This window comes from Filicampus tigris, chromosome 5, assembly GCF_054856515.1.
Source record: "Filicampus tigris isolate MCC_2025a chromosome 5, RoL_Ftig_1.0, whole genome shotgun sequence".
Taxonomy (NCBI): domain Eukaryota; kingdom Metazoa; phylum Chordata; class Actinopteri; order Syngnathiformes; family Syngnathidae; genus Filicampus; species Filicampus tigris.
Window position 1 is genome coordinate 17,053,947 of NC_141221.1, and position 19,400 is coordinate 17,073,346.

The 19,400-nt window shown below is 40.7% G+C and overlaps 1 protein-coding gene and 1 non-coding gene across 2 annotated transcripts; both read left to right on the forward strand.

The window, feature by feature from the left end:
- The first annotated feature begins 772 nt into the window (after positions 1-772).
- Positions 773-18,388, forward strand: mmp11a (matrix metallopeptidase 11a). Its single transcript, XM_086031721.1, has 8 exons — positions 773-1,027; positions 10,264-10,481; positions 12,322-12,465; positions 12,867-13,000; positions 13,871-14,136; positions 14,567-14,771; positions 15,642-15,902; positions 17,845-18,388. The coding sequence occupies exons 1-8, from the start codon at positions 881-883 to the stop codon at positions 17,961-17,963; spliced, it is 1,494 nt and encodes a 497-aa protein (XP_085887847.1). The 5' UTR covers positions 773-880; the 3' UTR covers positions 17,964-18,388.
- On the forward strand, positions 3,688-3,760 carry trnaa-agc (transfer RNA alanine (anticodon AGC)). The gene has a single exon. It is a non-coding gene; the product is annotated as a tRNA-Ala (tRNA).
- Positions 18,389-19,400: the final 1,012 nt, after the last annotated feature.

Below are 19,400 nucleotides of genomic sequence, written 5' to 3' on the forward strand. Positions count from 1 at the left end.
GCAAAAATAAAAGTTCCCCTTACAGAAACGTGATCACGCCGCTTACTCACATCAAGAAGTGATTCACGTCTGCTTTTGTTTAAAGACACCAAACGTGTCTTATTGTGCATTTCTTTGTGTGCTTCAATAACTTTTTATTATATCTGCACATATGATTCAAGCATTTCTGTTACAGGAACTACAAGTACCAAACCACAACAAAATGTTTTGGGAACCTTAGCTGGAACTAGTAACTTTGGGAGGATGATTTGTATTTGTACTGTGGGAATTACTGTCTTAATTTGGTTCTGGGGGCCAAAATAAAATCCTGGTGAGGGTTGTACTTTTTGAGAGGTCCAGAAACGTTTAGGAAAGAGCTCGCTTTTGTACAAGTACCAAGAACTCAGATGTTGCCTGAGAGGGCAGTCAGAAATTATGTTTTGTTTGTTTGTCTGTCTGTCTGTCTGTCTGTCTGTCTGTCTGCCTGTCTGCCTGTCTGTCTGCCTGTCTGTCTGTCTGTTATGTGTGTTCTGTGTCTACTAAAACAATACTTTAAAAAACTGCGAGTAGCTGAATCCGCGCATGTCGACCCTCGAGCATGCGGGAGTCCATTGTCAGGTGTTGCTTTCAGGCACAGCCGGAAATCACATTTTTACTCCCAGAATAGTTGTTTAAGTTAAGTTTTGAATTCAGAGTGAAAGTGCCGTTTCGTGTTTGGCACGCAGGGGGTTAACCGTCACGTGATGTCGACCAAGAAACGCGCGTGTGCGCGTTTGTGTGTGTACGGTGGCCCGTGGAGAACAAAGGAGCTTCGAGGCGGTATTTAAAGCGGAGGAAGTTTGGAGCAGACAACTTGAAGCGGCAGGCAAGTGCGCGTCACGACGAGCAGCAGCCGGCCGAGATGCGGACGAGCGCGCACGCGTCCGGCGGCCTTTGCCGCTGGCTCCTCATCCTCACGCTTGCCGTGCTAGGGCCCGAGTGCGCGCGCGCTGCCGCTGTGCGCCAGCCTGCCGCCGCCTCAGGCGGCCACCACCACAAAGCGACACACGTGAGTTGTTGTCGTTGTTGTTGTTGTTGTTGTAGTTGTTGTAGTTGTTGTAGTTGTTTGGACATTCCTTCCTTCACACTTGTTGTCGTGTTGTATGTGGGCGTGCACGCGCGTACGCGCGACTCGCGTGCAGCGTGCTGTTGTATGTGTGTTTTGGAATTTTGTTGACTTCCTCCTCTTGTTTGTGTGCTTTTAAGTGCCATCCACACCCGACGTTCACACTCTGTTGACTCCACACAGTTATTATTTATCATGATTGCCGCACGTGCCGAGCGTTTTGCCTCAAGTGTCATTCTTATGACTCACTTTTGCTTTTTTTTTTTTTGCAAGCTCAATATTGATGTAAGCTTGTCTTCGTGCATGCACTAGTCCTCCAGGCACTGTATATTCATTTGCTAGTACAGTGTTTCTTGAAGGAGCACCTACGTGATAAATAAAGAAATATAAGAAGGAAACTACTGGATCGCTTGACAATAAACCCTTTGGTATGGTTCTGATAACTCAGGAACTGAAAGAAAGAATGATAAATCTAAACAAAACCTGCAGTGAGAGGCTTGCACAAGAAAAGGAACTTGGCACCAGAAGTAGTCCTCGTCCAAGGCAAAATGTGACAGCAAATAACTATTAGCGCCTGAAGGGAGTTCTTTCAGTCCTGGTAAATGACCGTGGAACTAATTGCTGTCATCCAAATGCACCACAGTCCTCTTACAGTTTGTAGTTCCAACCAAATTTCCAGGAACTTGTAGTTCTTGGTATGATTTTAGTTACAGGAACAATAGCTGCATTTCCAACTAAAGTTCCACGAATCTTTAGGTCTTGGTACTAAGGGATCATATTTAAATTCCACTCGATTACCTGAAAACTAAATTAAGACAACATATCACAAGCCTCCAAAAGTTCCTAGTTCACCTACAGTTCCAGTGACTTTTTGGGTCTTGGTACTACTAGATCAGGATCACCTCATCAATTGAGTCGGGTGTGTTGTAATAGGGAGAGATCCAAAACAGGCTGGATATGGCTCTCGAGGAACCAGAGTTCCCTACCCTTGTACTAGATCATGAAGGGCCTTCTTCCAGTTCTAGTAAGTTCCACCTAAAATTCCAGGAATTCTTAGGTTTATTTCTTAGTTCTAGTAGATCCTGAAAGGTCTTTCAGTCTGTATGAATTACCCTAGAGCTAAATTAAAACAATAGCTTCCTGTGTCAGAATACACCAAAGGTTCTCCAAAGCTTGCCAGTTCCACCTACAGTTTCAGGAACACTTGTAGTTCAGGGTACTGTTCAAGTTCTAGCTGGGGTGCATTTACCCTTAAAGTTCCCGGAGTTTTGGTTCTTGGCACATGTAGTTTCTGGAACTCACAGGTCGCGATCAACGTTAGCCGGATCTTGACCTAAAGTTCCAGAGACCTTCATCGTTTTTGATACTTATCGTATCTGATTGGAACCTTTCCAGTTCCAGCAGTGCGCGCCCGCGTTTCTGTTGTGCCGAGAAGCAAAGTTGCTGACTTGTTGGGTGTGCAGGACGGGATGTAGTAATCAGAGGCCTTTAACACATTTAGTCAACAACACCATAAAAAAGCAGGCAGACTGACTAAGGCCTCACAATGTGCGTGGGCGCGGGTTGTCACACTTTCCTGAGTTTTGTGTACTATATGGCAATACCGATTTTTAAATACTAATGAGTAAATTCATAGCATTGGTTTTTAAGTCCTTTTTGAAAACTATTAGTCCTCTTTTATTTGTTTACTTTTATTATTAGGGATTAAGTTTAGTTCTTAGTCTTTAGCAAAGCTATTTTAAATATAGCTACAATTCATGCTAAATAATTAATATATTGATAATATAGTTCATTTTTGATCATATATTTTTTCAATGCATCTATAAAATGTCCACTATTCTAACCCAAAAAAAAGAGTTTGGAGCAAACAATAAAATAACCACATGTGTATTTTTTTCCACATTGCAAAGGCTCTTTTGCCAAAAAATGACCATTCAAGGACGGTTGACAACATGCACCCTGCCATCTGCTCACATGGTCTTCAGTCATTGTAAAATCATTCAATTTTACTTTCTGTCCAAGTTTTAAAGGTCTTCGCATCTCTCCAGACAAAGCAAACAGTTCCCTGACCGGCATGATTACAATTGCTGCGCGGACTGCCCATGTGGAGTAAACATTGTTGCCTGTTAAATACGTTCAAACGTTTTTGCAAGTCCGTTCGGATGAAGTTGTAAGTACGTTAGAAAGTCAAGTCGATGCCATGTGGCATTATGGGAAAATGCTACATTTTTAGCATTTAGTCTACCAGTAAGTTTGAACGTATTTGCTAATACTGTGCATTAGAATGTACTTGCAAATACGTTCGAAAGTATGCATAAAAATGACATAAGAAATTATGTCATTAAGCTAACAACTGACACTTAAATCACAAATCTCAGTCTTTATTTTTTTGTGTTAAATGATATACAAAGTTCCATTTTAAAAGACAATGTGTTAGAAACAGTTGTTTCCCACGTGTCTTATCAGGGCCAGGACCGCTTTGTTATGTCTGCAGCATGTTGACAGGCCCCTGCACGCCTTGCGCAGCACAGTTACACGCCGTCTCCGGTTACATGGCGGCTTTCCCTTGCACATGCTAGTACCGCAGGCGTGTGGTCAAGCATGGGGAATTAGCTCAAATGGTAGAGCGCTCGCTTAGCATGCGAGAGGTAGCGGGATCGATGCCCGCATTCTCCAGCTGCTCTTTTATTTCTTCTGAGTAGGAATTTTACATTTTTGAAAATTTCAAATCCAACCAGAGTCAAAGAAATAATAGATGTATAAAAGCAAAATTACAAAATGTTAGATGAAAAACACACAAATATTAGGATAATACAGTATAATTAAAAATGCAACATTTTGTGATATGATTTTGTAATTGATGTAATTTTGGGGATAAAAATGCAATATTTTTGCTGATGTATTGTGAACATGACAGGAGATGCAGCTCAATCGGTAGAGCTCGCTCAGCTTTACATGTGAGAGGCGTTGGAACCTGAATTCTGCATTTACATGAGTGTTTGGTTTTTTTTTGCTGGTTGATCATATTTTTGCTGATGTTCTTTTGCAGGCAAGACAGGGGGATCAGCTCAAAATGGTAGAGCGCTTGCTTTGCACGGTAGAGGTGATAAAGTTGTTTTGTGAATGGGACAGGGGAATTACCTCAAATGGTCGAGTACTCTCTTAGAATGTGTGTTTTGCCAAAGGCGAAGAGGTGTAGAAGAAAAACAACTTTGAGAATCAGAAAACAATGAAAATTGTAATTCCATATTTAAACATAAGGTAGAGCCCGACATAAGCATTGGTCCTTAATGCTCCAAACACATTATACTAATTGAATGCCAATTCAACACAAGTGCGTTGTGCAGAGGAAGAATCGCAGGGACGTTTGTTGGTTTTCAACCTGCATAACTGCAAGAGGTGTAAGATGCCCACGTTCTGCATTTGGATTAGTTTTGCTGGTTGATCATATTTTGGGGATTTTTGCTGATGTATGATTTTTGTGGTTGATGTAATTTAGGAGATTTTAGCCGATGTTTTGTGGACAGGAAAGTGGAATTTGCACATAGGCAGAGTGCTTGCTCGCAGGATACCTGCATTCTCCATTTGGATTTGAGCACTTCCCGTGTGACCTTATAGATTTGGTTCAGTTGCACCTGAAGACTCGATGCGTTCGTGTGCCGACTTGTCTTGCTCCGTAGACTGGATGTTCTGCAACTCACATGCATTGTGATTGAAAAAAAAAACAGCCATTCCAACGCAGAAAGTGACATGGTAGTTGTCGCTTGGTGTCGCGCAACAGTGTCAACACGGGCAACAACACAGCAACTGAATCAGCCGAAACAAATGTGTGGGGTCTATACACTCCATGCTAACATGCTTAGCTTCTAAATTAGGATGGATTCTGCAATTTGTTGTTTGAGTACAACTTTTTGGGCAACAAACGCGATAAATCAAGTGCAATCAGTATTCGTAAAATGAAACGGATATTTTACAAACACTAACGCAAGCTAGCTAGCTCATCCTAAGCTAAGATAGCTTCCAAGCATGCATCAGTAAATTTGTTTGAATCACTCGAAGTGAGATAAATGGTTAAAACAAAAAGCAGCAGTTAATAAAACACAGGTAGCTAGCTAGCAGAAATGCTACATGCTAAGATAATATAGCTTCTTAGCATAGATCATTTTGCTCTTTGGATTCAACATCTAGAATGACAAACGTGTCGAATTTATTGAGCTCAGAACATATACAATCAGAAAATAGCATAATAAGCTGCCTAGTTCTTAGCATTGGTCAGTCAATTTGTTGTTGGAACGGATGGATGACAAACCAGTGGAACCAAGTGACATCAAAAACTGAAAATAAGAGCTAATGCAAAGCTATCGTCAGCGAGCTACGAGTATCTCTACATGCTAATCCAAGGTAAAATATCTTCCTAGCTAGTTAGCCTCAATTAGTTAAATTGTGGTTATAATTCAACTTTTCGGATTACAAACATTGAATGAAATAATGACGTGGGATCAAGATGTCTAAAAACTGGAAAATTAAAACTAATAAAAAAACTCATGGGTAGTGAGCAGCAACTCTACATGCTACACTGAGCTAAGATATCTTCTTCGGAAGTATAGAACAGTCAATTTGCTGTTCGAATGCTACTTTTAGGACAACCAATCTGTTGAATCAAGTGAGATCAGACTGCTTAAAAACAGAAGATAACGAACAATAAAAAAGGAGCGGCAGCTAGTTTCTGAGTTATCGTACATAATTCAAATTGTTTTTTTGTTTTAATCCAACCAAGTTTGTGAATCTTGAAAACATGAAATAACGGCTAAAAATAGCTAGCCACTAGCAATTGCCTACTTAACGTGCAAAGCCAAGCCAGCTTCTTAGTTAGTGCACATCAGTCAATTTGTTGTTTGAATCTAACTTTCAGGACAACAAACTTTTTGAATCAATTATAAAGATTGGAACATTTTATGAACAGAAAATAACGGCTAATAAAAAGCTAGTGGCTAGCTCTCTTCATGTTAAGCCAGCTACTGAGAGATGAGAGGATGCAGGGGCGGAAATGAGACTTTGTCCACCATCTGGATTTGATTTGTGGATGTTAATTCTTCCTCGTAAAAAAAAAAAAAAGAGACAAACACCAAAGAGGGGTCCAGGGGCCTGGGCAAGCTCCTACATTGATGCTTTGTTCGTGTTAATGGCTAACTGCTGCGCAACATTATCCATGAGAACCATTGAATTTCAGCATTGAAATGTTTTTCAGGAATATTTTGGATGATGTGAAACATGACTGTGACTATATGATTGTTTGAGTTGAAGAAACACATGTGACCATGAGTTTGTTTGTGTTGAAGAAACACATGTGACTATGACTTTTAGTCACGATTTTGTAATTGTGAATCATGACAATAGGATAGTACTGAAATACAAGTGACTGTGATGCTGAAACACCATTGTTAAAAGTGAGAATTGTGACTATACAATTGAGCTGAAACATGACTGACTGACTGTATGACTGCTTGTGCTGAAACATGATTGTAAGTCCTAAAATGTGAATGCCACTGGACTATATCAGCAGTAGTCCTGAAACACGATCATGATGAATGCTAAGGTATGACCCTCAGGACTGAAATATGACTGATAGTGAAACGTGACTATGACTATGGTATGGTTAGTGCTAAAACATGAGTCCGACAACGTTGATTGTAAGTGCTGAAACATGGCAGTTACTACAGGAAGACCCACAAAATGTGATTTTTTGAATACATTCGTATGGGAGGATGTACTTTAAAAAAACCCAAAGAAAACAGCATTTTAAAAAAAATTATGTTAGAAGGTTTTCATATCCTATGGCTTGTCTGTTGGGTACATGTGGCAGTTTGTCTAATGAGTTTGTCTAATGTTTAATTGTTGAATTAAAGTCTCACAAAAATAGAGAGCGAGAATCTACACAGATAAAACGGCGTTTGCTCTTATTAGACATTGGCTAAATGGAAAACAAAAGCATTTTTATACTGTGTAGGTGTTGAGCGCACTGTAATTATTTTTATTTATGTTAATGTGTTGATTTTGTTTATACTACAGTTCATACACAAATGTTAAATGTCAAAACAAACAAACAAAATTTAATTTTGCAGTTGTCATGATGTTTTGAAGGGTAATTTGGCATCACGGACAAACAACAGTTTCATCTTGTACTGTATGACTAGTATTGATCAGGCATTTTCTTTTGTATTTTAACAATTCAATATTATTTCACAAGACACAAGCTAGTGTCTTATTGTGCCGTTCCCAAGCCCGGATAAATACAGAGGGTTGCGTCAGGAACGGGATCCAGCGTAAAACTTTTGCCAAATCAAAGATGCGAATCAAAACTATGACTTTCATAGAGGTCGAGGCCCGGGTTAACAACGGCCGCCATCGGCGCTGTTGACCTACAGGGTGCCGGTGGAAATTGGACTACTGTTGGTCGAAGAAGGAGAGGAGGAAAGTGTGTTTGTAGGAAGAGAGAGAAGAGGAGCACTAAGAGTATAGGACTGAGAGTAGGGACATTGAATGTTGGAACTGTGGCAGGAAACGGTAGAGAATTGGTGGACATGATGCAAAGAAGGAAGGTAGACATACTGTGTCCAGGAGACCAGGTGGAAAGGTAGCAAGGCTAGAAGTTTAGAAGCAGGGTTCAAGTTGTTCGATCATGGTGTAAATGGGAAGAGAAATGGAGTAGGAGTTATCTTGAAGGAGAAGTTTGTTAGGAATGTCCTGGAGGTAAAAAGAGTGTCAGATAGAGTGGTGAGTCTGAACCTAGAAATTGAAGGTGTGATGTTCAATGTTGTTAGTGGATATGCTCAACAGGTAGAATGTGAGCTGGAGGAGAAGGAGAAATTCTGACTGGACTTTGATGAAGTGATGCAGTGCATACCTAGAAATGAGAGAGTTGTCATTGGTGCGGACTCAGTGGACATGTTGGTGCAGGAAACAGCCGGACTTTTAGGAAGGAGTTAAAACAGGCTCTGGGTGGTCAAGAGGTGCTTCCAGATGGCTGGAAAACCACTGCTAACGTGATCAGGGAGACAGGTAGGGGAGTACTTGGTGTGTCATCTGGGAGGAAAGTAGATAAAGAGACTTGGTGGTGGAATGAGGAGGTACAGGAGTGTATACAGAGAAAGAGGTTAGCCAAGAAGAAGTAGTTAGTTCAAGGTGGAGGTGGGACTGCATCAGGGATCAGCTCTGAGCCCCTTCTTGTTTGCTATGGTGATGGACAGGCTGACAGACTAGGTCAGACAGGAATCTCCATGGACTATGATGTTTGCAGATGACATTGTGATCTGCAGTGAAAGCAGGGAACAGGTAGAAGAGAAGCTAGAGAGGTGGAGGTTTGTCCTGGAAAGGAGAGGAATGAAGGTTAGCTGCAGTAAGACAGAATACATGTGTGTGAATGAGAGGGACCCAAGTGGAAGAGTTAAAGGGAGAAGAGATCAAGAAGGTGGATGATTTTAAGTACTTAGGGTCAACAGTCCAGAGCAATGGAGAGTGTGGAAAAGAGGTGAAGAAGCGTGTACAGGCAGGTTGGAACGGGTGGAGAAAAGTGTCAGGTGTGATGTGTGATAGAGAGTGTTTCAGCTAAAATGAAAGGAAAGGTGTACAAAACTGTGGTGAGAGCAGCGATGTTGTTTGGTCTTGAGACAGTGCCACTGAGGAAAAGAAAGGAGACAGAGCTGGAGGTGGCAGGAATGAAGATGCTGAGGTTCTCTCTGGGAGTGACCAGGGAGGATAAGATCAGGAATGAGTACATCAGAGGGACAGCACATGTTAGAGGTTTTGGAGATAAGGTCAGAGAGGCCAGACTGAGATGGTTTGGACATGTCCAGAGGAGAGATAGTGAATATATGGGTAGAAGGATGCTGAGTTTTGAATTGCCAGGCAGGAGGCCTAGGGGAAGACCAAGGAGGAGCTTTATGGATGTAATGAGGGAGGACATGAAGGTAGTTGGTGTGAGAGAAGAGGATGCAGAGGACAGGGTTAGATGGAGGCAATTGATTCGCTGTGGCGAGCCCTGAAGGGAAGAGCCGAAAGTCCTGAAGGGAAAAGCCGAAAGGAAAAGAAGATTATTTCAAATAAAAATGGCATATATATACTGTTTCCCCCAGTTCCAAAATCCCATCTGCACCCCTGGATTGACAGTTGATGATCGGTGTGTAAATTCTTAAATTGGACCAGCAAATCAGCGCTGTTGTAAAGTCAAGCTTCTTTCACCTTAGACAGCTGGCTAAGGTAAAGCCCCTCCTTTCCCATCAGTACTTAGAAACAGTCATCCATGCCTTTGTTACTCTCGGCTAGATTACTGCAATGCACTTTATTTTGGAGTCAGCCAGTCCTCCCTCAAACGTCTCCAGTTGGTCCAAAATGCTGCTGCCCGCCTACTAACTGGAGCTCGGAAGATTGAGTACATAACACCAATTCTGGCCTCCCTTCACTGGCTCCCAGTGCATTTCAGGGTTCAATTTAAGATTCTCCTATTTGTCTTTAAATCATTAAATGTCCTCGCCCCGGCGTACCTCTCCGAGCTCCTCCACTCCAACGCGGACCAGGCGCTGCTCGAGGTGCCGAGGACCAAGCGGAGCCTCAGAGGGGATCGAGCCTTTTCTGTCGCTGGTGTTTCCCTCTGGAATGACATCCCATTGGTTGTTAGGCAAGCCCCCTCTCTGTCCATTTTTAAAACTCAGTTGAAGACACATTTCTTTTCTCTGGCTTTTGATCAGACCTCAATTTTTCGGCTCTTTTCCAGTGTCAATTGTATATAGTGTTTTATGTCAATTTATTGGCTTTATTTATTTATATTTTATTTATATTTGATGTATTATGTATGTCTATATTTATTAATACATGTACCACCCTTTTATTGTTTTTGTTTTGTTTATTGTATTGTAAAGTGCTTTGTTACAGCCCTAGCTGTTATGAAATGCGCTACATAAATAAAATTGTATTGTATTGTATTGTAAAAATTGTATTATGTTTCAGCATCAATTACTTTCCTTGTGTTCTCTTTTGACTTGAGTTTTAGCTTTAATTGTAAATCCGCCGGAGTAATTCGATAATGTGTCCGCCTTACACTTCGCCCCGCCTGCTCCACCCTCTTCACGCTTCAAAAACACCAAAAGATCTCAGCTCTGACTGGCTCTAACTCGTCCTTGCAGGCATCTGACAAATTTCCCGAGCTGAAGAAACGGGTCAAGCTCGCTCACATCCACAATCCCCTCAAGGATGTCGCGCTGTCCAACAGCACCTGGAGGCCGGGGAAGCGTCCACGCTGCGGAGTTCCCGACTTTCCCGGCAGTCAACGGAGACGTCTCCTACGGCGCAGACGCTTTGTCCTCTACGGGGGACGCCTGGACAAGAACGACCTCACCTACAGGTTGGCTGTGCTAGCATGCTAAGCGCTTTGCTCTTTTTGTCCATGGTTGGAGATTATAGTTAAAATGAGATGCGTTAGGCATCAATTAGACAGCAAGCAATCAGCGTTAAGTGAGTTAGAAAGAAGCTGGACAGCAAGTTAGGGATTTAGACGGCAAGTTCGCAAAGGTTAGCAAGTTAGTGAGTTAGCGAAGTCAACCAGTTGGTGAATTAGTAATCAGAGAACTAGACTCGAACTAGAACTTGGAAGTTAACAAGCTAATTAGCTGTTTTGACAACATACATGTCAGACAGCTAGTTAACGCATTAAAGAAGTTTGTGAGTTAGGCAGCAAGTTAGATGGCAAGTAATCAGAAAATTAAACTGAATTAGCATGTTAGCGAGTTAGACAATGAATTTCAGTGAGAGGAAATTAGCAAGTAAACAGTATTAGACAAGTTAGCAAGTTAGACAGCGAGTTACATAGCCAGTTAGACAAGCTAGCAAGTTAGATAGCAAGTTAGCAAGTTTGACAGAATTGGTGAGTGAGATGGCGAGCGAAACGTTAATGAGTTATACCGCAGTGAGTTAGATAGCATGTTTACAAAGTGGACAGAGAGCTAGACAGAAAGTTAATGAGTTAACTAGCAGCAAGTTAGATAGCAAATTAGAGAAGTTAGAAAGTTACACAGGGAGTTGACAGTTGAGTTGAGTTACTGAGTAGAACCGCAAGTGAGTTAGGGATTTAGCGAGTAAGACAACAAATAATAAAACTTAGCAAATGAGACAGTGAGTTAGACCAGTGTTTTTCAAACTCTGGTGTGCCACGAGATATTGTCAAGTGTGCCGTGGGAAATTATCTAATTTGTGTGCCTGTGCGGTCTAGCGCCTGGCAGCGTAATCACGTCTTTACTTCATTGTAGTATTCTTCCATACCAGTAGGTAGCAGCAGCAGCAGGTAGCTAATTGTCTTTGTTTAGAGACAAGCGAATTAGTGACGCATGTTTATCCAAACAGGCCCATGTTTCACACTGAGTAAGTATCAATATGAAACATTATAAAATACTTTTTTCTTTGTGTTTATTCTATTCCTATTCAAGATGTTATAATATAACGTCATTCTTCTAAGTTTAAAAATGCTTATATAAACTATATAACACTTATATTGTTAAATTTAAAAAAAAACATTTTTTTCACAATTTTACCTGGTGGTGTGCCGCGGGATTTTTTTCAATGAAATAAAGGGGCCTTGACTCAAAAAAGTATGAAAAACACTGAGTTAGACCACTGGTTGGCAATTTATCCAGCAAGTTAGTTAGCAAGCTAGACAAGGAATTCAACTTTATGAATCAAAGTCTGCGTGATTGTCGTGAAGGCTTGAGGGCTTGATGTTGCCTTTGAAAAGAATTTCCAGACTTGTACAAACACAAAGGAGTGTGCAAGTGAGCATTAAGTTAAATATGACTCAACTTAATTTTTTTGTTGCTAGTGAGCGTGTGCAAACGGGCACACCTGACGAGCATCACGCCACCGATGACATGTAGGCTTCTGTGTAAACACAAGCAAAAAGTTGTTTTTATTCCATTCACGTGACGTTTTATGAATTGACGACATTGTCGTAACACACTATGTTTCCGCTAGTAAAGGTACTACTACTTGTTTCTCATCAAATTTGAGTTTTTTTACTCATAGCTCATGGCTTGATGATTTACTCTTAACTTTCATTTCATAAATGTAGATTGCTTTGTGGCAATATGAGGGACTCTTTTGAGTGGTAACATTTGAACTCGTAATAATTGCGAGCGAAGTGCGGCTAATCGTATTGGTCATTCGGTGGTTGCTGCGTTTGTTTGTTTTGTCAGGATCGTGCGCTTCCCGTGGCAGATGGGCGAGGAGAAGGTGCGGCGCGTATTTCGGGAAGCTCTGAAGATTTGGAGCGATGTGACGCCGCTCTCCTTCACCGAGATCCACGCCGGCAAAGCCGACATCCGCATCGACTTCACCAGGTAGCGCAAAAATGATCTGCTTTCCTTCTGTTCGTCCATGCTCAGCAAGCACTTCCTGGCTGCGGCGTCATGTGATCGTAATTGTGTCGTCTGGGTGACTCATCTTTTCACCACATCAGCATGGCAGACACCTCATTTTATGTGGGCAACCAAAGTTTGAACATTTTTACCAGAATTAGAACTTTATTCTAATTAAATTATGTTGTTTACACTGAATATTATGTTGTAATGTTTCGTATTTCTATAACTTTTTGGGCGTAACATTTTGACTTTTTTCTCCCAAAAGATCTTTTTTCTTGTAACGATATGACATGACATATTTTGACTTTTTTGGGGCAGTATAAAATGACAGATTTGTTTCTTCATTTTACAAACTTTTTTTTCTTTTTGCTGACCTGGAGGTACTGGCATGGTGACACCCTCCCTTTCGATGGCCCGGGCGGGATCCTGGCTCATGCTTTCTTCCCCAAAACTCATCGCCAAGGAGACGTCCACTTTGACTACGATGAGGCCTGGACGCTCGGAAACCACATGGGTCAGATAAACAGCAGCGACATTAGCTATGGTCGTCATGCTAATGCTCATTTTAATGTTACTGTATTCATACTGGTAAACTTGCTCATATATTGTACATATTGCATGAGCCATGTTTGTTAACTTGATTTTAGCTGCACTTTTTATCACGCTAATAAACGTTTACCAGCCTGCAGGTAAATATCATTTTTAAACTTTTTTTCCCAAGGTGAAAAATACTTATTATATCTTAGCCGCTTGCTAATGGTGAATGGGCTGTCACTTGTATAGCGCTTTTCTACCTTGGGTACTCAAAGCGCTTCACGCTGGAACTCATCTACCTACTGATGATGCAGCATCAGGAGCAACTGGGGGTCTAGTATCTTGCTCAAGGATACTTCGACATGGTCACAATGGTCGGGGATCAAACCCACAACCTCTGGGTTGGGAAATGACCACTCTACCACTGAGCCATGCCGACCCCAACTAAAAAAATTGGGAATAAATGTTATTGAATATATGATGATTGTCAACAAGCAGAGGGGGGCATTTTACTAAAATATCCGTTTATTGCCTCCTGTCTGCAGCCGGGGTACCCTTCCGCTGTCCATCCATCCGCCTTTTTGTCCGGCCAGACCAAATAGTAATCGCCCATAGGCCGGGCTTCCGTTAGCGTTTCCGTCTACCAACTTCGACCAACTTTCACTAGTATAACATACTAACAAAAATACCCCAATACCGCCACCGCCACACCAAAAAAAAAAAAAAAAAATCTCCATGTTAACAAATGGGCTAAAATTCTAACAGCTGCACTAACATATAAGCTAATGTGCTAACAAACATGCTAATAAACATGGAACGACCAGGCTAACAGGCATACATCCTTGCTTAGGCACGGATCTTCTCCAGGTGGCGGCTCACGAATTTGGCCACGTCCTGGGCCTTCTTCACTCAGAGGAGCCCGGAGCCATCATGTCTGCCTACTACTCCTTCTCATACCCGCTCAGGCTGAGCTACGATGACCAGCGCGGTATCCAGTACCTGTACGGGACTCGTCCAAGGACGCGCCCTACATTGCCGCCCACTACGCCGCCGATAACACCTCCACCGCCACCGCCGCCACCATCCCATCCCGAGTCCAACGAGATTCTCCCGCATGTGAGTCAATCTAACATATCGTCGCTGTCCTGTGAAAAACACTTATCTCCAATTTTGGAAACTTTTTTAATTTTCACTTTAATGTGATGTCTGTAACATGGAAACATGATTCATGTAAAAAAAAAAAACAATGTCAGACTAAATCATCGGCCCCCCACATTTTCACCTCACCAAATCTGGTCCTCTTTGCAAAAAGTTTGGACACCCGTGATTTAAGCTGATAATAAATATAACAAATAATAAAATATAACATAAGTAATGAATAAATAAATAACATTAGCAATGCTAACAAACGTATTATATCAGCTTTGCTAATGAACATTGAAGGTGAACAGTTTACATCAGCCGCGCAGGTAAACATGTAATAAACATCTAAAGAATACGTCAGCATCATTTTGGTAGTCTGATGTTCTCTCATTGTTTTGTCTAGCCCGATGTGTGCCAGACGGACTTCGATGCGGTTTCCATGATCCGCGGCGAGCTATTCTTCTTCAAGTCAGGATACGTGTGGCGCATCCGTGATGGCCATCTTGAGAGCGGTTATCCCGCCTTAGCGTCGCGCCACTGGCGAGGGATCCCCAATAACGTGGACGCCGCCTTCGAAGACAAGGCTGGGAACATTTGGTTCTTTCAAGGTGCGTACTATGGCTTTAAATCAATTCACGCCATGATGTTAGCACCTTTAAATACAAGGAAACAATAAATGCTGTTTAAATATAAAAATACAAAATACAACAAAATTAACAGGCAAAAAGAAAATCATAAATTCAACAAAACAATTACAAAATAATTGAAAAATTTGAAAAAAATAAAGAAGAATTAACCAAAAATAATAATAAAACATGCAAATACAGAAAATGACTAATAAAATCCATTTCAATTAAATACTAAATACATTTTTAAAGAAACTCAACAAACTAGTGATACATTATACATATTTGTACAATTCAAAAAAATGAAAAAAGTTAAATGATTGTAAGAAGTAATAAGAATCGTAATTTCTGATGCATATTATTTTTAATTTCATAATGTAAAATTACAAATTTCACAATCTAAAATTACCCCTCCCCCAAAATAAATCAAATCAACAAAAACAAACAAAAAAAACCACTTGGTATGAATTAAGGTTTCAAAAAACTACTAAACAAATAAACAATAGTACATTCAACAAATATTTAGCATAAACTGAGCAAAATTACACACAAAACAATCTACATCAGCAAAATTTAAATAAACAAAAATGATAAATTGTAAAACAAATATTTAAAATTATAAGATAAATTACAAATATATAAAGATTATTTTTTAAATATTAATATATTATAAAAGAAACACAAATATATATCCTAAATTATTTAAAAAGAAAACTTTTATAAAACAAAAACCCAACAAAAATGCGCAAATAAAAATAAACCAAAAATTTCAAATTAGAAAAAAAAATTGTGCCATCATGAAGATTTGCTGGATGGGAGTGTTTCTAATATTCTGTGCCGTGTGGCGGTCAGGTGACAGCTACTGGGTGTTTGACGCCGAGATGCAGGTGCGAGGGCCCGAGTCCGTCCGGGACCTGGGCCTGCCCGTGGCGGGCGTCCGGGCAGCACTGCGCTGGGGTCATGACCCGGACTTCAACACCTACGTGTTCAGCTCGGGCAGCTACTGGCGCTTTAGCCCGCAACGCAACCGCTTGGAATCGCCGTACCCACGGGCCATGAGCGACTGGGGCGGCATCCCAGTCAACGTGGACGCCACCTTCCGAGATGTTTACGGTACAAACTAAATGTTGGGCCTAGGAACAGTAGTAGCGCAAATATTTGGATCCATACGCACATTTTGTTCTTGGATTTGTTGTATTTCGTTCAGCAATAACGTTGCTATTTAGCTCCGTTAAAACTTGAAAAACTGAGATGCACATTTTGTCCTTTGATTGCGTTTTAATTCGTTACGAAGTGATGACACTGTTTGGTTAAAATGTCAAAATTGTTTTTACGATTTTTGATCTCATGTTGATCTTTCGGTTGGAATTTCCAATTATTGGTAGAACTGAGTAAATAGTAGCACAATTATTCAGAACAACATTTGGCCCATTTATACAATATGTTAAAAAACAACAAAGCTGCTTGTTGCAATTTAAAAAAAAACCGCAGCAATTCATAGTTCTTGTTTCATAATTGGATTCCAATAATTGTCAGAGCTTTGAAGAATAAGAGCACAATTATTCCGACCAAGACGCACATTTTATCTTTTGATTGCATTTAAATCCGTTCAGAAATAACAACACCATTTGGCTTCGTTCCATGACGATTCTGTTACGTATTTGATCTCACAATGATCTTAATGTCCCAAAAGTTACGTTCCGATAATTCGTAGAAACTAAGTGAGAAAGTTACCGTATTTTCCGGACTATACGTCGCTCCGGAGTACAAGTCGCACCAGCCATAAAATGCACAATAAAGACGAAAAAAACATATATAAGTCGCAATGGAGTATAAGACGCATTTTGGGAGGAAATGTATTTGATCAAATCCAACACCAAGAACAGACGTGGCATTTACCATTTAAATGACGAGCAATTTAAAATAAAAATAGAATAGAGGCAACAACAGGCTGAACGGTATGCTTACGTTACATTATACAACACCCCACCACCCCCTCTCGGAAGCCGTTGTCTCTGTCGCGTAACGCTAATAAATGTGTCCATATAAATCAAATTAATAAAATTGTGCGCTTAGTACACATAATTTCCACCGAGGTACGATGGTAACATTTAGCTAACATCCGCACATGTAGGATTACAAGAATTACGGTAAAATAACTTTAAACTCACCAAAATGGTCGTAGATTGATCAAATAAGTCTTTTATTTATCACCGACCATGTAGAATGTTTCCACGTCTCCAAAAGTATTTTTGTAATCGGTCGTAATTATCTCTTGTTCGTCTCTTCCGCTACGTGCGTGTGTGTGTGTGTGTGTGTGGCTGGCTGATGACACAAAAACACAGCCAATGAACAGTACACTATTTTGTATAGATGGATTGATAGACAGTCAAATTGTCTTTTTATTATACTATTTTAATTACTTATTTCACAATATATTGAATTTTAACTGTTTAAATTCTTCATGCATTTTAATAGCTTTTAGGATTTACCTTTATGTTTCTTTATGTGGGTTAAAATAACATGTGACATGATAAACAGGTAATAATATGTTAATAATTTCACACATAAGTCGCACCAGAGTATAAATCGCACCCCCGGCCAAACTATAAAACAACCTGCGACTTATAGTCCGGAAAATACGGTATTTTAATACTATGCTACTCACATTTTGTCCTTAGGGTACGTCATAATTGCTGAAAACTGATAGAAAGATAAAAACATTAAGCATATTTTATCCCGAACGAGATGCACATTTTGTGCTGGACTGAAACAAACATTATTTGTCGCTGTTTCAGTGTCATTTCCGAGAAATTCTAAGCGATGCCATGACGCCACTGTTTGATAACTGGATTCTGATAATTGCTAGATCTTGAAAAAGTAATATGACAATTATTCTGAAAAACTGGCACATTTTGTCCATGTGATGCATTACAATCCGTTTAAGAACAACAACAACGCATTTAGTGCTGTTTGAATTTGAATGCGCTTGAAATGCTAACATCTTGTCATTTGAAACGCTGCTCAATGCTAACGGCTAAATGTTGTTCGGCAGGCTACGCCCACTTCATTCGTGGACGGCAGTACTGGAAATTCGACCCGGTGGCAATGAACTCCCTGGAGGGTTACCCGCGCTACGTAGGCGTCGACTTCTTCGGCTGTCAAAACGTGTGACCGCCATCGGGCGTCTCCAGTTTTTCGGCGCCGCCCAACCTCAGGTTCTCCCACAGTGCTGTCCAAAGGCTGCTTATGGCGCCGCCTGCAGGCCAAACGCAGCCACAGCAGTTTCCGGTGCAGCGTTGGACGGCCTGGCCTCGCCGTGACGTGTTTGGGGACCGGCGTGTTTGTCGGTGCGGGTCGCTGACGATGAGCTCACAGCGACATTCACATGTTGTTATTAATTAACCAATTAACAATTATGGTACAATTCATGATCATTTTCATAATGAATATTTATACACTAAAACATTTTTGTACATGTGACTTTTAAAAAAACATTTTTTTTACTATTTTTGTTATTCAAATATAAACGGCGGGTTCATGAAGTGTAACTGTTTTTGTTTTTGTTTTTTCAAAATAAAACTCAACCTTGAAATAAACTGTTGTTGGGCTTGGAACTTGAATGTATAACCCTAACCTGTTTGAAGTCCTACTTTTAAGCCCTTACTCTAGTTTGAAATCTTACTTTAAAACCCTAACCCTAGTTTGAAAGCCTAATTTGGAACCTTAACCTTAATTTTAAACTCTACTTTAAAACCCTAAACCTCTTTCAAACTCTACTTTGAAACCCTAACCATCAACACTGGAATGCACTCCCAGAAGCTTAATTTGAAAACCCTAACTCTGATTAGAAACCCTAAATCTGAAATAGTTGTCCATGATGGGACATGTTTTACTCTGAGCGTTTGTCAACTTCTTGCTGTCGCGTGACACTTTCAAGATTTTACGAAATAATGCTGGCCTTTTATTTTGTTGGGATGTTTTGTTTTGCCTTGCAAGAGGAAGTTGACATTCCACAGTAATCACACCCTCACTTTACTGCTATCTTTGTGCACGTGTTTGTGTACGTGTGTGTCAGTCAGTTTATGTGTGTCCATGTATATGTGTGTGTGTGTAGATGAGTGCATATTTATCTTGTTTGGAGAGTTGAGTCTGCGTTGTGTTTAGGTCTGTGTATGCGTGTGACTGTTAATTTGTGTGTGTTATAGTGTGCTGTTACTGTGACCACTGCACTGCCGACACTAGCAAAAACATTTGATTGTGAATGAGGAAACCCTTAGATCAAGTGTGACTTCTTGTCTGCACCTGTGACTTCTTGTCTGCACCAAGTCTAAACAAAATATTTTAAGACGAAGTCAACAATTTTCTTGACAAACAGATCTTCAATGCGGCCCCACTCATCTAAACAAGGCATTCATCCATCTTGGGGGGCGGGGCGGCCATTTTGACATTTGGCGTCCACTGAAAATGACATCAAAGTTGCTCAGGACTCAGGTAACAACCAATCACGACTCAGCTGTTTTCTGGCTTTGGTCATGTGACAAGTCGCAAGCTGAGCCCTTGGGCACTGTGAAAATGGCTGCTTCCTGAAAGTGAAGTGTTGACAAGAAA

Excerpts from the sequence above, each read along its gene's own strand:
- mmp11a (XM_086031721.1), top strand. The coding sequence starts at position 881 with ATGCGGACGAGCGCGCACGCGTCCGGCGGCCTTTGCCGCTGGCTCCTC. Across the intron at positions 10,482-12,321 it reads AAGAACGACCTCACCTACAG|GATCGTGCGCTTCCCGTGGC; the intron begins GTTGGCTGTGCT and ends TTGTTTTGTCAG. Across the intron at positions 15,903-17,844 it reads CACCTTCCGAGATGTTTACG|GCTACGCCCACTTCATTCGT; the intron begins GTACAAACTAAA and ends GTTGTTCGGCAG.